Raw genomic sequence first — 19,093 nt, forward strand, 5'->3', positions numbered from 1 at the left:
CCCTAAGAACCTCATCTGCATGTCTTTTAAGCACTTCCAGAGATGGTGACTCAACTGCTTCCCTGGGCAGCCTGTTCCAGTGCTTGACAACCCCTTCCATGAAGGAAGTTTCCCTAAGATCTAGCCTAAACCTGCCCTGGTGCAACCTGAGGCCATTTCATCTCATCGTGTTACTTGGCAGAAGAGAGCAGCACCCTCCATGCTACAGCCTCCTTTCAGGTAGCTGTAGACAGTGATAAGGTCTCCCCTCAGCCTCCTTTTCTTCAGGCTAAACAGCCCCAGCTCCCTCAGCCATTCATTAGCAGACTTGTGCTCCAGACCCCTCACCAGCTTCGTTGCCCTTCTCTGAACTCTCTTCAGCACCTCATAGAAGTGTAGTTCGGTGCATATAGTAGAACTTTTTCAGAGGCTGGTGTTTAGATTTTTCATATTCTTTCATGCATGGACACAGCTTTCCATATAGACAGCTTTTGCATGTAATCAGGTGTGCTTCCTCTCTTTTTTGTGGTTGTTATCCTAGAACTATGTGTGTGTACATTGAGCAGGTAGTGCAGTGCAGTCTGTTTTCTTTGCTGTCAGGAGTACAATGTGGAGTAAGAGGTTAAATGCATAAAATGGAAAGGGGCAGTTGGAGGAAACAAGCAGCAGGTGCAGAGAAGTGTAAGAGAAGACATTGCCTGAGGCAACTAGAAGTGGAGGTAATTGAGGAAATATAGAACAGAGAAAACAAAGGTAAAATGAGTATAATCTAGCAGGGGCTCCTAGTTCGCCAGAATCTGTAGCCACATGACGAATGACCTGGGGACAAACTTAGGAGAATTATGTCAGCTTGGGTTCCCTAATGATCAGATATGACATACTGGCAACACACCTCACTGTTTTGCTTTGTAGTGTTCACAGAGGATATCAGTCTACTAGAAACCAGGAAAAAAATATTAAGGTAGGTAGAATCTTCATTGATATGTAACAAGCAAGTAAAGAACAGGTGCATGCTGTTCCTGTATTGGAAAGAGAAGGAAGCACACAGTGGAATGACAGGAGATAATTATCAATATTTTCATACTGGTTAAATTGTAGAAATGCAATGATAGAGCCTTTTGGGTTCCAAGGAACTATTAGTCAAATTCATGGTCCATCAGAAGCTGTGAAGCAAAGTGGTCTGTCCAGCCTCTGGCTGAGGGCATCCTTAAACTACACATTGCTAGAAGCTGAGCGTATATAACCAAGAGTACCACACTGTCTTTTAAGTTTCTGTTCTTTGCTAAGAAGAAGGCTTCATGGACTAAATGAACCTTCAGTGTGATGTAGATCAGTCTCATTAGGCTAAAGGCTTTCTGACAAATCTGAACTTCACAGATTTTTACTGTTCTCCTGCCCGTCAGTGTGTCATGGAGACATTTATTCCAAGTCTGACATGAGCATAACATGGTGATTAATGACCAATATGTGCCTTTATCAGACTAGTTGGTAGTTGCTTGCTTTTTAAAGTTGTTGTAAAAGTCTCATCTTCAGGGTGACTATTGACTGTCATTTCATTAACCATGTGAGTTTGGCAGAAGGTGGAATTTCATGGTCTGGCAGGGACGTGGTTTAGTGCCAGAGCTAGGTTATGGTTGGATTCAATGATCCTGAGTGTCTCTTCCAACCAAAATGATTCTATGATTCTAGAAGGACAGACTGAACTCACAAGGTCCTCTTTCATCTCCCTGCATGCAAGCAGAGCTGAGTAAATATTAACCTCTTTTGCACTTTCCTGTAGCCCAATATATTTGGATAGTGTGTTCTTAATTTCCAGTGACCTGTTTCAGAGGGTATTCCACTGTTTTACAATATCAAAGCTTTTTGTGAAATTTAGTCTAAACATAAGACTGACCTTTTTTCTCCTTGTTTGTCATTAGCAGAGGGAATAGCTGATCACAGTTTCTGTGATCTGGAATGAACCAGACTCACGCCACTTTGGCTCATAGCCCTTATTGTGTTTTTTAATATTTTTTTTAACTTCTTATGATTTTATAAATGTTGCAATGAATTTTGCAGTGACATCCTGACTCTTCCAGTAGTCAACTGAAGAAGTATTCTAATGAGTTTGTTTTGAGAATCTTAGGGGCTAAATTTGATTTCTTTCTTCTGCTGTTTTAGACATTTGACCAGTTGTAATATTTTATCCTACTGATGTTCTGCTGGGTATTTTTGTTATTTCAATTTGAAGAACTGAAGTGTACTAGGATAATTAAGGTAGTGATAGAGATATCTAATAAAGCCAGTTTAAAAACAAGCTACTTAAAAATGCATAGTTATTTAAAAATTCTCCCTCTTCCCAAGTCTCTTTCTCTCTCTCACCCATCTACAGATGCACATTTTTGATTTTTTTCCCCTAATAAGGAATTATGTTGTCATTTCTGGTTACAGCTTAGTTTTATGAAAACTGAGATTTAAAACTAAAACAGCTGAAAATGTTTCATGTATCGTAAAGCATCTAATTAGGCTACAGATATAGGTCAAGAGGTAAATACACAAAGGAAAGGCCTTTTAATTTTCAAGTCTTTTGACATGAATAGTTGTGTCATTGTAATTTCCTTCCTAGTTTTTGGTCAAGAACTAGAGTTCTTTATCTTTCTTATTGGAAATCCATAACCTTCAAGGTTCACTTTCTCTCTCTGGAAGCCTTCAGAAATTCTGACATAAAACTGTAGAAGAGTAGCTGAATTTCCATAAGCAAAAATCCGACTACTTTAAAAAGGGAAAAGTAGATGTAAATTACAGAAGGAAGTGACATTTTGAAACAAGTGACCATTGATTCTATGAGTCCTAATACCAAACAAAATGGCAGAAGGCTCTTGTGAATCATAGTGAAGAACAGCTTTTATGTTCTGGGTGTACTTGCAGATAGAGCAGTATTCAGAAATGATTGAATTTATTCATTTTGCTCCCATTGTCAGCAATCAGACAAGATTTGCAAGCACATTTATAGCCAGGAAGAAAACCAATACTGTGAAACTCTTGAAACAATGCAAAGATTTTTGAATCACTCATCAGAGCCTTCCCAGAAGAGGGGGAACTCAGCCCATATGGTCTCCTGAAGTTAATCTTTATCTTTACCTGTGTAGCAAAGATGTAAACATTTTCTATCTTCTAACGCATTTGTGAAGTTAAGATTTAAAATAAACCTGTGATCAAGGCAGTCCAAATGGTACCAAAGTATTTTGATTTGCAAATTAAAAATTGTGCAGGAGGTGGTCCACCTTGATTAGTTCCCTCTTTGTGCTTCGCCAGACTTCGTGTCTCTTGGGTGGGATGTCATATAAAGATTTTGATGTTTACAGGAATTCTTCTATACATGACAAAAAAAAAAAAGCCTGAGGCAAGGTAAGTAGAGAAGAACAGAAGGATAGATAATATGGAGAGAACAGGAAGAAAACTCACATATGTCCTTTTAATTATTAATATAAGTGTTCTCCTGCATGTCTGCAGGTGATTGAGGGTTAGGCTGTGGATGTCTCACAGAACAGACTCATAAAGGAATATGGAATGTGAAAGGGAAGTGCATATTCCCAGCTATGGAACTATTTAATTTTGCATTATTGTTTTTATCTAGAAAGGTGCTTGGGTTATATCTCGCAGTGGTCACAGAAAGTTAAATTACTGATTCCCATAGCCATCAGATTTCATGGTGTCACTTCCATTAGCACAGCTTCATCTGTGGCGGCAGTGCTGGCAGCTCTGATGGAGGATGCTGGCAGCCCGTCTACAGCGTCTCAAATGCAGTATCATCTTGTTCCCTGAGAGCAGGGTTGGGAGAGAGAGTTGGAGCAATCAGATGACATTTATACTTCCCCTGTGCAAATTATTTATTTTTCATATGAACATGCTGATTAATTTCATTTGCAGAACTGGATGATGTGTATTCTTGCGGACATTACATGCAAATTTTTAATTGCTTTTCAAAATTCCATTTCATTGCTCTATTGATATTTAACATACTTAATTACCCTTAATGCTTAATGGTAGATCAATTAATTTGGTACATAATGGCAGAACATAGCAATTGCAAAACACCAGTAAGAGTAGTGGGGGGCTGCCTGTGAACACAAAGGTGTTCTAGTCTGCAGGGATCCTTAGGCCCATTTGAAATCCCTAGGACAAAAATACATATTGTATATGTAATGTTAGGATACCATAATGAAATGATAAATAATTATGTTGATAGTTGTTATAAGGAAAAGCTATCATGCTGACTGCTGTTTCCAAAGACACAAAGTACTAACAAATTAAGGGAATAGGGTGACTAATAACAAAATCCAATAATTTATTGTTGGATAAATTATTTATACTGTGTATTCTATGGGGGAGAGATAACAATGTGTCAAGTTTTCTGACAGGATAATTCTGTTGAAGTTGGTTGAATTGTGCCTGCAAAGGCCTTGGTTTTATAATCTCATTTACTGCAGCAAATATATGTAGTTCTTTCATGAAAAAGTTCAAATACATAGTAATTAGTATTCCCCAGGCCTAATTTTCCACCTGATAAGACAAACATAATTAGAAAAGGTGAATTTGAGAATTCTGCTGGTAGCAGATCATTTGCTTGTGTATGGCTTCATTGAAAAGCCTTATCTTGTGCTTCTCCTCCCTTCTGAGCATGTTCTGGTAGCAGTCCCTACACTGAGAGTGCTTTGGCATGTTTTCACTTTACCCTTGTTTTGACTTGGTCTCCATTTTAGTTTTAAAACTCATTTTTAAAGTAGTGAACTTCAAGTGAGGTAGGGCATGAATAGATTATACCATTTTTCCCTGAATACAGTAGTCTGAATTTTTTAAACATTGATTCAACTGTCTCTCCTTAGCTTGTGGATAAAACTCTGTATGTTTGATTTTGCTCCCTGTGAACACTGAGGCTGGTGTCCCCTGTGGCTGTTGTTACCTCTTCCTTACCACCTTTGCCTTACAGATTTCCCAATGTGTCTCCTCCGGTGCATAACCTCCTGTGGGTAATCAGGGCTTTTTTTAGGGATCATCTGAAACTGATCCTGGGGTCTTTATATTCTTAATTTTTCCTCTCCCTCTTCTGCTTTTAGGGTGGGTTTGTTTGTTTTTTTTTTTAATTGTCAAACTGGAAGGCACAGTAAGGAGGTAATTGTCTATCAGATGTACTATAGATTTTAGTATTGATCACATTGTGCAGTAACAGTAGGATGTCAAACTGAATTTTAAGCTCTTCAGTGTTGCTTCACTGGTGAAGGCTACTAAGGGATGTACTCACATTGATGTGTCACACGCTGTGACTTGTTTTGGGGTTCTTAGACTTCCTGAAAGCTTAACTAGTTCCTTGTGATGAAGCAGTTGGGAAACGATTTCAGTTCTTTTTAGAAGGTTGTTTCAGATGTTATCTTTGTCCTGTTGCTTTAACATGACACATTTTCTCTGTGGTGAGATGCAGGTACAGCCCTAACAGTACTGTCTGTTTGTGGCACAGGATGTGCTCTCTGCACCTGAGACTTGTCAGGGAAAGCACCAGACATTACTGAAGGTCTGTGCTGCAGGCATCTGCCCATAGCAGGGTCTCCAGCTAGACCACCCTAAGCTTGGACATAGCGGAAGGAAAACCCTGTTGCCTGTGCTTGAGGCACAGAAATGACTTCATGTACCAGATAGCTGATATTTAAAATGTACTATATGTGAATCAGTGCTGGTTTGTGCTGAATCTTTCACTAACTGTAGAGACATAGATCCTCAGATCCTTCTTACAATCAATTATTACAGTTTGAATTTTTTAAATTTTGAGTACACTATGGAGAGATATCAAGCCATCTTCTGTGTTTGTATCCTTAAAATTCATACTTCTGCTTTGTACTCTGACATATTGTTTCTTTCTGTTTGGATGGAAATTATCTGTAGGTACAAGCAACTCTGATGTAATTGCACATGGTACCTTTCTTGAAGGTGGTTGTATAAAATGGGGTGTTAAAACATAAACTACTTTCAATTTGTATGTAGAAATAGCCTTTGAAAGAAGAGGAAAGATTGCCTTTTTTAAAGAGTATATCTCTTTTATGCCATTTGTTAGTTTTCTTGATTTGCCCACTGTATATTTAGTATTTTAAATGCTAATAAAATCTCTAACTGAATAATTTTTTCTAAATATTTTCACTTTCCCTTTTCTGTCTGCAGGTGGAAGAAATTGTTGATATAGGAGCATTTGCCCCAGAAGACATTCATGTTCCCAAAATCTATGTTGATCGTCTGATAAAGGGAGAGAAGTTTGAGAAGAGAATTGAAGTAAGTGGCTGAGCTTCTTGATCACAACATACTTCAGTTTGGGGTGTATTTTTGAATTTACAGGGTTTTTACTTGAACCAGCAAGTCTTAGAACTGAGAAAACAGTGTGAGAAAAAGCTGTCAAATTTTGCTAAGTATTGGAGTTTAGGTAGGTACTTAGGTAGTTACTAGTTAGGTGGGGGCCTGAGAACTGAGCATCACTTCTTATACCTGAGCCTCTCTGGTTCAGTCCCTGAATAATTTTTAGCAACTGCCTATAGTCCTAGATGGCTTTAACACAGTTGAAAACTTGATGGAAAATGCTACTCCATTCTACTTCCTTCTCTCCGTTCACCTTCTGTAGACAAAACAAAGAGAACACCTAGACTAAGAGCTGCCTTTGATCATTAGATACTTTCTTTTCTATTGGAGAGCTCTTTACATGGGCAGGTAGGGCCATTCTCAAACCCCTTTTGTGCTGTGTATTGAATTACTCCTGGAACCTTTCCTTTTTTTCTTTTTTTTTTTTTTTTTTTTTAATTTAATCAAGAACTTTTTTAGACAGTGGCATTTACAGTCTGAATAGAAGACTGAGAACGTCCGAGAAAATTATGATTGTGTGATTGTTCTTCTTTTTTTCTGTGGCTTTGCTTTACTCAAACTATGTCTCTATATTCATTTTGGTGATGTGGCAGTACTCTTAAAGTGCAACTGAAAATTCTGTATTCCTTCTGTGTCTCCATGGTTGGGAATTATTCAAAATGTCATCAGAAGAGCTGGTGGAGGGGGAGATCTATGACACAAGGAGAAAAAGGACATCCTGGGGAAAAAAAAGTGCAGAAAGGAATTGTAATAATTAAACTTTTATTATTAAAATCAAGTCACAAAGTCCTAGAAAGTCATACAAACCCTTTCCTCTGAGTAATCTCTCTTATGAACATGTTTTTTCCTTTCATCTCTTGGTTCTGCAGAAGGATATTACATGTTGTTAAGTGTTTGACTGAAAACAGAAGTGCCAAACCCTTTTCTTTTTCTTTTTTTTTTTTCTTTGGGCATGTTGTGTTAGACTGCAATTAATGGCCTGTTTCCTCCTTCTGAATGAATGCAATATCTCACAGAAAGCTTTTACCTTTTATGAGAGCAATCCATTTTGCATTTAGTAAACTGCTGTTCTTACTGCCATTTGGCAGTGGTGACTGCCAAAGAGGTGACTCTCGCTCCAGCGAAGACTTTGTATGAAGATCTTGCTTTCTTTGGCTTGTTTGCATACGTGAATACACCTACTTAGTCATCTGCGCCCTTCCCCAGATGCTTAAGAAAAAAAGGAAGGGGGTGGGGGGAAGAAGCACAATGAACTGCACAGCAAAGATTTAACACAGATTAATTTTGTTTGTGTAGTTTTGTAATTTTGGCAGTGGTACATCTCATAAGTATAGGAAGGAAATGGCAGATTTATTTACTCTTCCATAAAATATTATATATGAAGGAAGTGACTATACATGTGCAAGCATTCAGCGTGGTAAGTGGTAAGAGGGGAGATGAGGAATAAAGAGAATAAAGAGAACCTAGTTTGTTCTAAGTCTTTACTGGCTCTAAGTAGCAGTTCCTGCCAATTTTGCTCAGACATGGTGTCTCTAGTGCTAGTCATATTATACTATTTAGCCTTCTCTTTGCTGGGGAGAAACCCTTTGTGATTGTTCCTACTATTTCCACAACTTACAAGTGAAGCAATTCTAGGGAGAATAGCCAAGGCATAAAAAGAAGGTTGCTGGGAAATTCAAGAGAACTGATACTGGTTCTGACTGCCTAAGACAGGGGTGTCCAACTCAGTTTCATTAGAGGCCACATCTGTCTCGCGGTTGCCTTCAAAAGGCTGAATATAATTTTAGGATTCGGCCTGCAGGCCTTGTGTTTGCAGTTATCTGAGTTTGCACTCAGTTATGTGCATTGTACTCCTTTGTCACTGGCACTGTCTCATAACACAAAAAACATACTGTTTTTTCTCCTTGAAACACCAACATATATTCACTTTCCAATCTGTCAGTAAGTTGCCTTCCTTCTACATCAACCTTTCTATTACTGGACATTTTGGGATTCAAATTGTTCCACCAAAGATGTTATGGTGTGTCACCTAAGTAAAAGACAAAGATGCCCTTTAGGACCTGTTTAAATAATAGTCAGATCCTCTCACACAGGCTTAACTTTCCTTTAAACCCGCTTCTGCATAAACAGCAGTCACTCTTTCTCCATCAATTCTCCCCCTCTATCTATGCCAGTAACCTCATCTGCTCAAGCCATCCCCCCTTAAATCAGTATTCCCAACTGGGCAGTCACATTTCATTTGGTAAATTAGCCAGATACATGAACTTAAGCAAGTGGTCCAGAGCTGTCCTGTTACTAAATGACATTAGTATGTCATTGCACAAGCATGGCCACCACTGCTAGACCATAGACCTGGCCGTATCCATGGAAAACAATGTTGAATTCATGAGTGGGACCCTGGCTGCTTGTTACAAAGTATCTTTTTACAGGTACTTTTAAAAAATAACATGTAATTGCTAAAGTTCATGTATCTGGCTAATTTATTAAAAAATTAACAAGATGGAGGACTGGATTTGGCCTGCAGGCTGTGTGTTGGCCACCTGTGGCCTAAGAGGAAAGGAACTCCCAACATGGGGAAAAAAGACGGTGCAAAAATTCTTTCATAGTGATGAAAATGAACAGAAGATAATTTTGCCCAATGTGTTCATTATGGCCTGGAATAGGAGAGGGTGCAGGACATGATGTTGCCCAGAGCGATTTTATATGCATGGGAGAGATGCACAAAGAACATAATGTATGTAAACAATAATTTAGGTAAAAAGGTCTTAAAAAGTTCTTGAATGTCATGGCATTTTCATCTACATGTGATTTAGAAAGCATCATTTTAAGGCCAGGAAATTTCAGGAAACAACTTCAGGCAGATTTATGTTTGAAAACTTAGTTGCTTAGCTACCAGTATCTTTAGATGACTGGCATTTGTCTGTCTCATGCATATAAATCTAGGATAGCACCACTGAATTGAATGAATGCAGAAAGAGAGCAGTATTTGTATATTAGGCTGACATTTTACAAATCTATTTAGGTGTCTCTGGGGTAACAAATCTAAGATTTGCTAGTATTTACACTAATGCTTGGTGCCTTAACCAGTGGTCTATGTATCACATACTCTCTCAGCCTTGGCAATATAGACAAAGAAATAACATTTTGCTCTAAGGCTGTCATTGGGGATATTTGATGACTCCATTGGCTTAGATAAGCTTGAACTGATGGAAGAAAAGGTTGTTTTTTGCAGAAGATGGAAAAATAACATTATTCTTGGACCAAGTATCTCAGTGCAATCACAAATCATGCTTTTGTATCTTAAGAAAGAAGCAAGAATCTGGACTCTAATCTTACTATTATATCTTCATTTGCAGCGCTTATCAGTCCGAAAGCCTGAAGACTCAAAAGCCAAACAAAAACAAGGAGACAATGTGAGGGAGAGGATCATCAGACGGGCTGCTTTAGAGTTTGAGGATGGCATGTATGGTATCCTTCACCTGTGCTGTAGGTTCAAGTGACGATTCACTAGAATAACAGCTGCAGCTGTTTTAAGACAGGTTAATTATCATGCTCATTGTCTTTCCCAGATTCTGGGATGATCTCATTTTATTAGCATCTTATTGAATATATTGAAATAGATGTGATATTAACCCATGATACACCTGGGGTTACTATCCAGGCATATCTGGAGCATTTTGTAGCAGTTGAATGTTTTGCAAGAATTGCTTGAAAAAGTTACGCACATTGGAAATGAAGCTTACTTCCACTGTGGGTTGTTTTTTTTTTCATGTAAAGCATTTGACAGGATGCAATTAAACGGTCCAAATGGTGAAATAATTCATCACAAATGTAAGGCATCTAACTAAAATGAAAGTGTTTGTGAAGAGAACAGTTCTAATCTAATCATACTAACTTTAAAAAAATTTACTAGTTTGCAGTATGCGTGTTCCTGTTTGTGCCTTAACCAGTCATTTTCAGCTAATCTGGGTATTGGAATCCCACTGTTGGCCAGTAACTTCATCAGTCCAGACATTACTGTTCACTTACAGAGTGAAAATGGAGTCCTGGGTTTGGTAAGAATATACCTTGGTCACTTAACGGTAAGGTACTTACCTTATAGTGGCTGGGTTTTATTCCCTGACCGCCCCTGACCTGACTGTAATTTTACTAAAAATCATATCCAAATATATGCCATGTTTAATGATCATAACATTCTCATTGTAGTGCAGGGAACTTTTCAAGGAAATACTAATTTCAGGATTCTAGCACTACTTTGCTAAGTATGTTCTTAAGTACATGTTTTGCTGGAAGGAGTCCAAACCTTCAGTAGTTTGCAAGACCAAGCCTTGTAAGCCTTATCAAACATAATCTTAAATAAAGCTTTAAGTGAATTTTATGTTCACTGTCATATGGCTTTATGAAGTTGTATCTGCATACCTTTTTCTGAAAAATGTCTGCCATTCAGACCAAACAAAACCCCACCACTTCATGGTTATTTAGTAACTCTAAAAGCCTCTAACGATATGTCCATCAGTATTTGTATGTTAATTGATGGTAATTGTGGCTTGCATCATCAGGGATGTTCTTCTGCTAAAAATAAAAAAAAAAAATACATGTCTGTGATGATCTGTTTTCAATAATATGACTTAGAAATAGTAAACCAGTTATGAGTTGTATCGCAAAGGTATTTTAATATAAAACTGACATATGTCTCTGTTGTTGTCAGGGTCCTTATCCACTTGAAAGTGAAGTAGATCCAGACTTGATTAACGCAGGTAAAATCTTTTAATTTATGGAAAATGATTATTCATTGTTAATCTAAAAACTTCCTTTTGATTAAATGTTTGAACTTAGACTCCTGTTTTATTTACTTATAAATATTAATATATTTGTTTTCTTTTGAGCAAAGGTTGATTTTGATCAATGGAGATGTTTCGTTTTCTAGTTAGAGGGCTTATGCATTTTAGTAGATACTGATGTAAACTCCCAGGCTAGGCAGTAAAGGGTCACATCTTCCTTTTCAGAAGTGAGATTGTTCTGTGAAGCCCGTATGTGAGTCTGGATTTGTTTTCCTGACACTTTTTACCTTGTGTCTTCTAGGAAAGGAGTTCAAGTGATTTGTGTTTGGGATGTGTTTTAAAACGTCCTGTGTTTATTTCTGGCTAGTGACTTGGTCTTTTTCAACCAAAATGATTCTGTGTTTCTTTAACTCTAACTCATTGGCATGTGGAGAGGGGGTGGCAGCCAGGGCAGGGGGAGAGAGCCCCCCAAACAGTACCTGACATGCTGGAGGGCTCTGCTGCAGGTGGCTGCTTTTGTTGCTTTAGTGCAGGGATGCCAGTCCCCACTGCTCTTTTGCCCAGCTTTTTTGGGACACTTCACCTCAGAAGCAGCCATGCAATGTAAATCTCAAGCTTTTTATGGTTTAGTTCATCTGTCTGATCTCTGTTTCCTTCATGGAAAGTTGTATGTGTATCCATTCTCTGTTTCCATGTGAAATTAAACCTGTATGTTGTATTTTGACAAACAGAAGTAGGTCTTGGCATATTATGAATTCTCGTTGATACTAGTTGTATAGGTTGTAGATACATAGCTGACGTCTTAGAGTTGTTTTTTCATGTGGTAAACCTATGCATTTTGTATTTTTTATTTAACTATACATATACATACACAAACATGTATGTATTGGTACATACATATTTATCTATACAGACAGTACCTTTCTCAGCCGCTGTTAGAAAGTACAATGAAACTGTGAAAAGTCAAAGAAGATAAAGCACTGACAGCAAACAAGCTTTTAATTTAATATCAAGGTGCAGTCCAGCAATTGTTCATTGACTTGCAACATTTGCTACCTAGCTTGACTAATTGGTACCACTATCATACTGCTATGTGTCAGTATAATGTTTTAAATACGGAGTTAATTAAGGCCATCTTCCGATTTAAAATAAGAAATTACTAAGGAATTGAGCCCAGCATTTCACCAGTAGCTAGGTAACTGTTGTGATACACTGTAGGAGGGAAAATGTCAGAGGTGTATAAGAGCTGTGTTAATGCTTGAAGTGAAGTTGAAGTAATTTAAAAAAAAATTATTGAAGGTGTCGTTGGAAGGAAAAAATTGTTTAGAATAAAAACCATTTACTGTAAAAGGTGAAATTATATGCATGCCTATTAGAACCTAAGTGCTAATATGTGTGCATTAGTAATGAACATGTTAACAGAGTGATGACGAAAAAAATATCCAAGAACTTGATAAATACTCTGAAAAATCGTTGTGCTTTTATATGGATGTCAAGATGATCTTGAATTGTTGTTTTTGGTAATAAATATTTTTGAAGATGTAATCTTGCTGGGATGAAGCTAATGTAAGAAGTTAGAATAACAAGATGGAAATCTCATTAGTCTGGTATTGGTGCTTGAGTGTTAAGCACCTTCACATCTTCCTCTGAAGCTGCAATGGACATAGGATAGGTGAACCTCAGCTATACCACCAAAATTACATTGTTATAATATTTGGAACACACAGAAGGTGATAAATCCCTGTGACACTTAGTTGGATTAAAACCATTCTAAATGCTTTCTAGCCAAATTTAAAAAAAAACATATGAAGAAAACAGAAGCAAAATGGCAAAGGAATAGGGTTTAATTCTGTTTGCATTCATAGACTGGAATGTTACTGTGTGAGCCCCCAAAGTCCACATTTTCAAAATACACTCCCAGTTTGGGCTTTTGCCAAATTTTTATCTGCAAATGTAATTGTACTGCTGTGAAATGTAGGGGGTTTTGTCCCATTTTCTGAATGTCTCACATTAAGTTCACTGTAACTGGAGGGGAGACTTCTGTCTTACAGTAGAAATATATACTGACATCCTGAGAGCATTTTCAAGAAGTGGGTAAGACAGTGCTCTTGCTACGTTATTCTGTGGTCTTCTGCCTGTGTCTCTTTCTTCTCAGCACTGCATTAACTTGTTGCTTGATGCCAGAGTTCTCACTCCATGTTACTCTTTGCAGGTTGTGTTGTTTCTCCCACTCCCCTGGGTGGGTGCCTGGTAGGGATAGAGGATTTGGTCAGTCTCAGCTGGTTTGGATGTTAGCATGGTGAATTCTTGTGATCTGACTGCAAGACTGTTTGTATAACCTTAATTCTATACTATTTTGTGTGTCAAAATTTCATTTCCATACAATATCTTGGCATATAATGCAAGTGAACTCAGTAAATTGAAACAGGTAACTTAGGTTTTTATTTTAACTTTCCTACTGTGTTTCCTTCACTTTTCCCATCCTCTTAGTTAATTTCATTGTATCTTTTTCCCTGTTTTCTGGAAACTCTTGAATCATGTTTCCATCCTCTTTGTTGTTACATTGACTTTTTCTTCACAATGTCATCTGGTGCTAAAGTCTTGGGTTTTTTCCCTCAAGTTTCACATGCTTGGTTTATAATTTCATCGTTGGCTGTGTTTCTTATTCCTTTCCACAGGCACTGTGTACACATGGTTGACACGCAGACTGATTCAGAGTGCTGGCAGGAGAGGAAAGAGAGGGCTCTGGACAGAGTCAAAATAAGACACTTCCATGTGAGCTCCAGTGCTTGACCCAAGCACGGTGCAGAGAACAGTACAGCATAGAGATGCACATTTTCTTGTGCACTTTAATAAAGCAAGAGTAGATTAAATGTGTGATTTGTTTTTTTGTATTCTGCATCATTATTGCTCTATGCTGTTCAATCTGGTCTGCTCACTCTTCTTTGCAACCTCCCTGTCTCCTGAAGATGCTCTTCCTCTGTTTCAAAAGAGAATTACCTCTCACTTTTTCTGTGAATAGAGCAGAAAGCTGAAGTCCACAGATGCTTCTTAGCCTCTGGTGTCAGTGATGTCTTGCCTAGAACTGCTGGTGGTCAAAGAGTGAGCAATTCTATCCTTTAAAACTGTCACAAACTGCTTCACAATTCATTATGATTGATTAGGGTTACATGTGACATAGTAAGTGCAGTCAGGTCCATATTGTACAGAATCCAAAGGAATTTGATAAACCCCCCCTTATTTCTTGGATAATAGCTGTGACTTCATTTGCCAAAGAGAGAAAATGCATATGTACTATAGCTTGTTTCTTTTACAGGTAAGGAGACAGTCACTGTTCTTCCAGGTTCTTCCTTCTTCTCTAGCGATGAATCATTTGCAATGATAAGAGGGTACGTAACAACACAAACCCTGATCTTCTGAAACATGAAAAGAATAAACTGAGTCAGTGACTGAACTCATTAGTAGTTCTTTGAAATGTGGTTAGCATTTAACAACCTGTAAAATGATCATGGGCTTAATCAGTGATGGTTTACAGAGGATTAGGTCTAGCTATGGGAAATAGAAAAACACTGTAACTAATAGATACCGTACTGATGTTCGTGTCTACTACCACCTGGCCATATATAAACACATTTATAACCTATGTTTTAACAACTGCTTTTTGGCCGTTTCCAGGTATCTAATCTGTACTTGCACTCTCTATATTCTCTTTGCTCAGCTTGCGACTGTGATCCTCATTCCACCTCCCTAATGGAAATTCACCATCTGCACCTGTTTTTTGTTTGTTTTTCAGGAAGGAGGTTGGATGCAAACAAACACTAAATCCTAATGGCTCTGAAAAGATAATGAGTGCATGTAAATATGTGAAGGAGTGCACTTAAAAGTATGAGTTCAGAGCTGATTGACTGTGCATGCAATTAACCAAAACCAGACAAAAGTAATAATATTTTTGAGGCTCAGTAGGCAGACAGAAAAATTTACATCAGTGATACATCTAGAGAGGAAAAAAAAAACAACTACATGTGTGACAAAATGGCTGCTACCTCTGCAGTATGCCACCGTTTTTATATTGTTGCAATGAGAATGTGAACAAAAGGTTGTTAAGATCTGTGGACTGTTACTTGAACATTGTATGCTAATTACACACTTTCTGTTGCCAGAGGCCACGTTGATTTGACAATGCTTGGAGCTATGCAGGTGTCTAAGTACGGTGACCTGGCCAACTGGATGATTCCTGTAAGTAGGTGTTTATGCTACTGTCAGTGCACTATATTTAGCATAATATGAATGTATTTGTAGCTGAGGGTCAGGCAAAGAAGAAAAGGGCTGAAGCAAAATGGAGGTTGTAAGCTCAAAGCATTAAAATAGAGGATATGTGCAGCTTTAAGGTTAACAGGTTTTCTTGTGTACTGCTGGCACCAAGCAATCAATTATCTGGAGCCAGCCCTCTAAAATCATGCTTGTGCTAAGCACTGTGAAAAGCTAAACATGATTTATGTAAGCCTTTTTCATTCCTCTTGGGTCTATGCCTTTCAAATGTCTTTTTTTTCTTTTTTTCTGAGGATTGATGCTTTTTGTCAAGAGTGATAACTCTTGCATAGTTGTAACTGGAGCAAGAACTTGAAGGAAGGTGTAAAATAGCATGTAGCTCATAATAAAACTATTAACAAATGCCTGCATTATTTTTCTCGGTGTGACTGACAAAGTATCACAGCATTGCAGTTTTGAACACATCTAGAGGGAAGCAATACTATTGTATTTACCTGAATAGTCCTACAGATTTCAACCATAGAAATATAAGCTAATTGTGGTATTATTTAAGCAGCTGATGACATTAAGCCACTTTGAACACAGTGTGTTTTAACATTAAACAGCATACGTATCTTTTGTCTGATTTACAAGTTTGATATTTTCAGTGGCTTTCAATATGGTACTTTCTGATATGGTTTGTATCATAAAGGTCTAGGAAAAAAAAATTTTTTTAGCCTGTTTTAAGGTAATGAGGCACATTTCTATCTGTCTGAGCAGTGCTGAAGTTCTCAGGAAAGTCTTAGAAAGCTGAGTGGAAGCGGAAAAAAAAACCCAATTAATGTCCTGTCTCTTGGAGAAGCGTTAGTTGAGCCCACAGTCTGTGTGACTTCTCCAGCAAGCCTGCGAATGCTCAAGTCATGGGGCAGTGACTCAAACATAAACCGCTGTAGCAAGAGGGGACAAAGGCAGTGTCTGTACAGGCAGATGTGGGAAAAAGGGTTATCTGAAGGACCATTCCAGGTGTCTGTGTGAGCAATTGTAAGGGATGTGATGGGGTTATGGCTTGGTTCCAATATGACACATAGGGCATAAATTAATAAGAAAACAGTCTTCCTTAGATGTCCTTACAGCACAACCTGGTGTTATCACACAGCTGAGAACAGATGGACTAGTGCTGGTTAGATGTTTTCAGACTCCACTGATAAAAGTGCTGGCTTTTTCAAGACTTTTCTACTTGCAATGTTGTCAAGTTATTATTGTGAAATATTTGGTCTGAAAATTGGTGCTGCTGTTAGTGCATCACTCTGGGATCCTGTGTGTGCTTTTCTATTGCAGTTTTATGTCTTTTGTTAGAACTGTGTGTTTTAAACAATGTGATGGTGAGATACACTGTAAGAATCCAAGTATGAAGTGCATTAAGGAAATAACAGTTAGCTTTGCAATGTCCAATTCCAATTTATTTTTTTCTCTTGAGCTACAAGAACTTGTCACTAGAACCCAAAATAAGGAGAGGGGTCTCTATGGAGAAACCCACACGCACTTTGATATATAAGGGATAAATCAAATTACATTTTTAACTCTAGGTTTGCTGTTTCAGCCAAGGCAAAAGTATGATAGTATAACTTTTCAGGGAGTTACCTTAGGTAACTAAAATTGGAATTCATCTGATTTAGCAATGGCTCTGCATCTCAGAGGTATGACAAATCACCCAAACTCAAATTATGTATTTCAAATAGCTAACTTTAAAAAGCTTACTTTTAGTAAGCTGTATTCTTTTCAGATGATTGATGTAAATAAATGTGCATAATTGACACTGAGTACAGTACTGCAGGTATATGTCATGGGGAAGCTGAGTGGGAAATTTTTTCCTTCATGTCACTCTGAGAGCTACTCTCTTACTAGATGAAGTAGCTCTGGTTTTGTGAAAGCATTTACTTCACATTAACTTGTGGTGGCTATGATGTGTTATACAGGCAGAAGTTACTTGCTTAAATAGTGGCTTTAAAAATGATTCTGTATTATCACATTCTCTGTCAAAATTTTGAAGATAGACTAGAAAAGGTAGTTTGTTATAGTATAAACCCTTTTTTTGGTAAATAATATTTAGATTTTTCTTATAGGCACAGTTTGAGATGATTTTAATTTGTGCATCTCTTTATTCCAGTTGTCAGATAAATTTTAGGTTTGGTTTAACTGGGTTGCTTTAAACTGAGATTCTGTTTATACTTTTGCAAAAATATAGACTAGACTATGCTTTATATTCAAGATTACTTAATTCCTGGGATTTTCTGCTTTGGCAATCCGTTGGTCCTGCAAAAGCAGTGTTACATGTTCCTGCACCTGGTAAAGCCTTCTGTTCACTTCAGCTGTTTCTGAAATGCCTATTGAAGAGCAGAAGGGGGTGGGCTGAATTTTATGTAGGAATAATTGGTATGTTTGCTTTTTCATTGCATTTGTAAATTGAAGTGGCAAGAGAAGCATTCTTCAAAATATCCAGGTGAACAAGTCATAAATAAAGATTCCTGCTTTGAAGTACTCCTAGTAAACCAGCAATAATGCATCTCTAGTGATAGCTTATGAAGCTAAAATATTTGAGAAAAGGAACTCCTGATTAATCAGTGGATAGATTTTAAGGCAAAAAAAATCACAGTAAATTCAACTGACCATATTGGTATCTCAACATATAAAATTTCATGCAGTTACATCTGTGTTGAATCTAAAAGCTATTCACTATAGCATTCATTCTCAAGAAGTAGTGTCATGAGCTGGAAAAATTCACCACTTGTTTTCCTTTTCAATGCCACTGTGCTGTATTTTCAGTTTAATTTTAATTTTAACTTCCACTCCCATTGGCTTTTCCTAGAACCTTCCTGCTATGCTGCAAAGCATTTTAGTGAGCAGTATTTAGGGTTGTTACTTTTCATAGTATTTGTAAATAGAGTTGCAGGACTTTTTAAATTAAAACTTGCAGTTAAAATCAAGATGTATTGCCATTTTCTCATGCCAACTTTACAAACATTTATTGAAACATTGAAGCTTAGCTTGTATTCTAAGTTTTTTCTCAAAACTGTGCAAACTTACATATTCCATCCTTCAATGCTTTAGGGTCTCTAGAAGATGCTGATTTTAGTTCTAAATGCATATCAAGGGCATTATTTTCCATATCTGAAATTTCTTATTTTCGTTATGAAGGTACCTCTCCATTGTGTTCAGCTCAAAATTTCTGAGTAACACATACGTTTTCAAAACAAGAACATATAAACCACAACTTTGGATAGCTTTTTTTTTGTATTTTTGTTACCTTTGAGATGTACATTTTTACTAGCATACACTATATGGTTCCCTGTGACTTTTTGCAATCCTCATTTGCCACTCTTAATAATCGTTTACTGTCGGAAAATTTATTTTGCAGACTTTGTATTTACTTGTGAGTAAATATGCCTGATGACACTCCATAAATTCAGCCAGGAGCATTTCTAACCAGCAATCATTTCCCTTTGGTTACTTCGTTTTGAGATCTATTGGTCAGATGATTCTTAATCCGATTTACTGATGTGTTACTGCTGTTCTACAGTACAGATTTTAAATGGGATTAACCAGCATGTAGGCATTCTTCCTGCTTTTCCTGTAAATAAGATGGTACATTATCTGCAGCTGAGTTGAAACCTGAATGAGACGCATCTTTTCTTAGTCAAAAGATTTGT

The 19,093-nt window shown here is 37.4% G+C and overlaps 1 protein-coding gene across 1 annotated transcript in view; it reads left to right on the plus strand.

The window, feature by feature from the left end:
- Positions 1-19,093, plus strand: part of OXCT1 (3-oxoacid CoA-transferase 1) — an 87,746-nt gene that overhangs the window by 41,829 nt on the left and 26,824 nt on the right. Inside the window, exons 8-13 of the mRNA XM_082074785.1 lie at positions 6,169-6,276; positions 9,714-9,825; positions 10,318-10,412; positions 11,066-11,114; positions 14,455-14,527; positions 15,299-15,374. Coding sequence (XP_081930911.1) covers positions 6,169-6,276; positions 9,714-9,825; positions 10,318-10,412; positions 11,066-11,114; positions 14,455-14,527; positions 15,299-15,374 — 513 coding nt within the window. The remainder of the gene's footprint in view (positions 1-6,168; positions 6,277-9,713; positions 9,826-10,317; positions 10,413-11,065; positions 11,115-14,454; positions 14,528-15,298; positions 15,375-19,093) is intronic.

This window comes from Streptopelia decaocto (genome assembly GCF_964273445.1).
Source record: "Streptopelia decaocto genome assembly, chromosome: Z".
Classification (NCBI taxonomy): Eukaryota; Metazoa; Chordata; class Aves; order Columbiformes; family Columbidae; genus Streptopelia; species Streptopelia decaocto.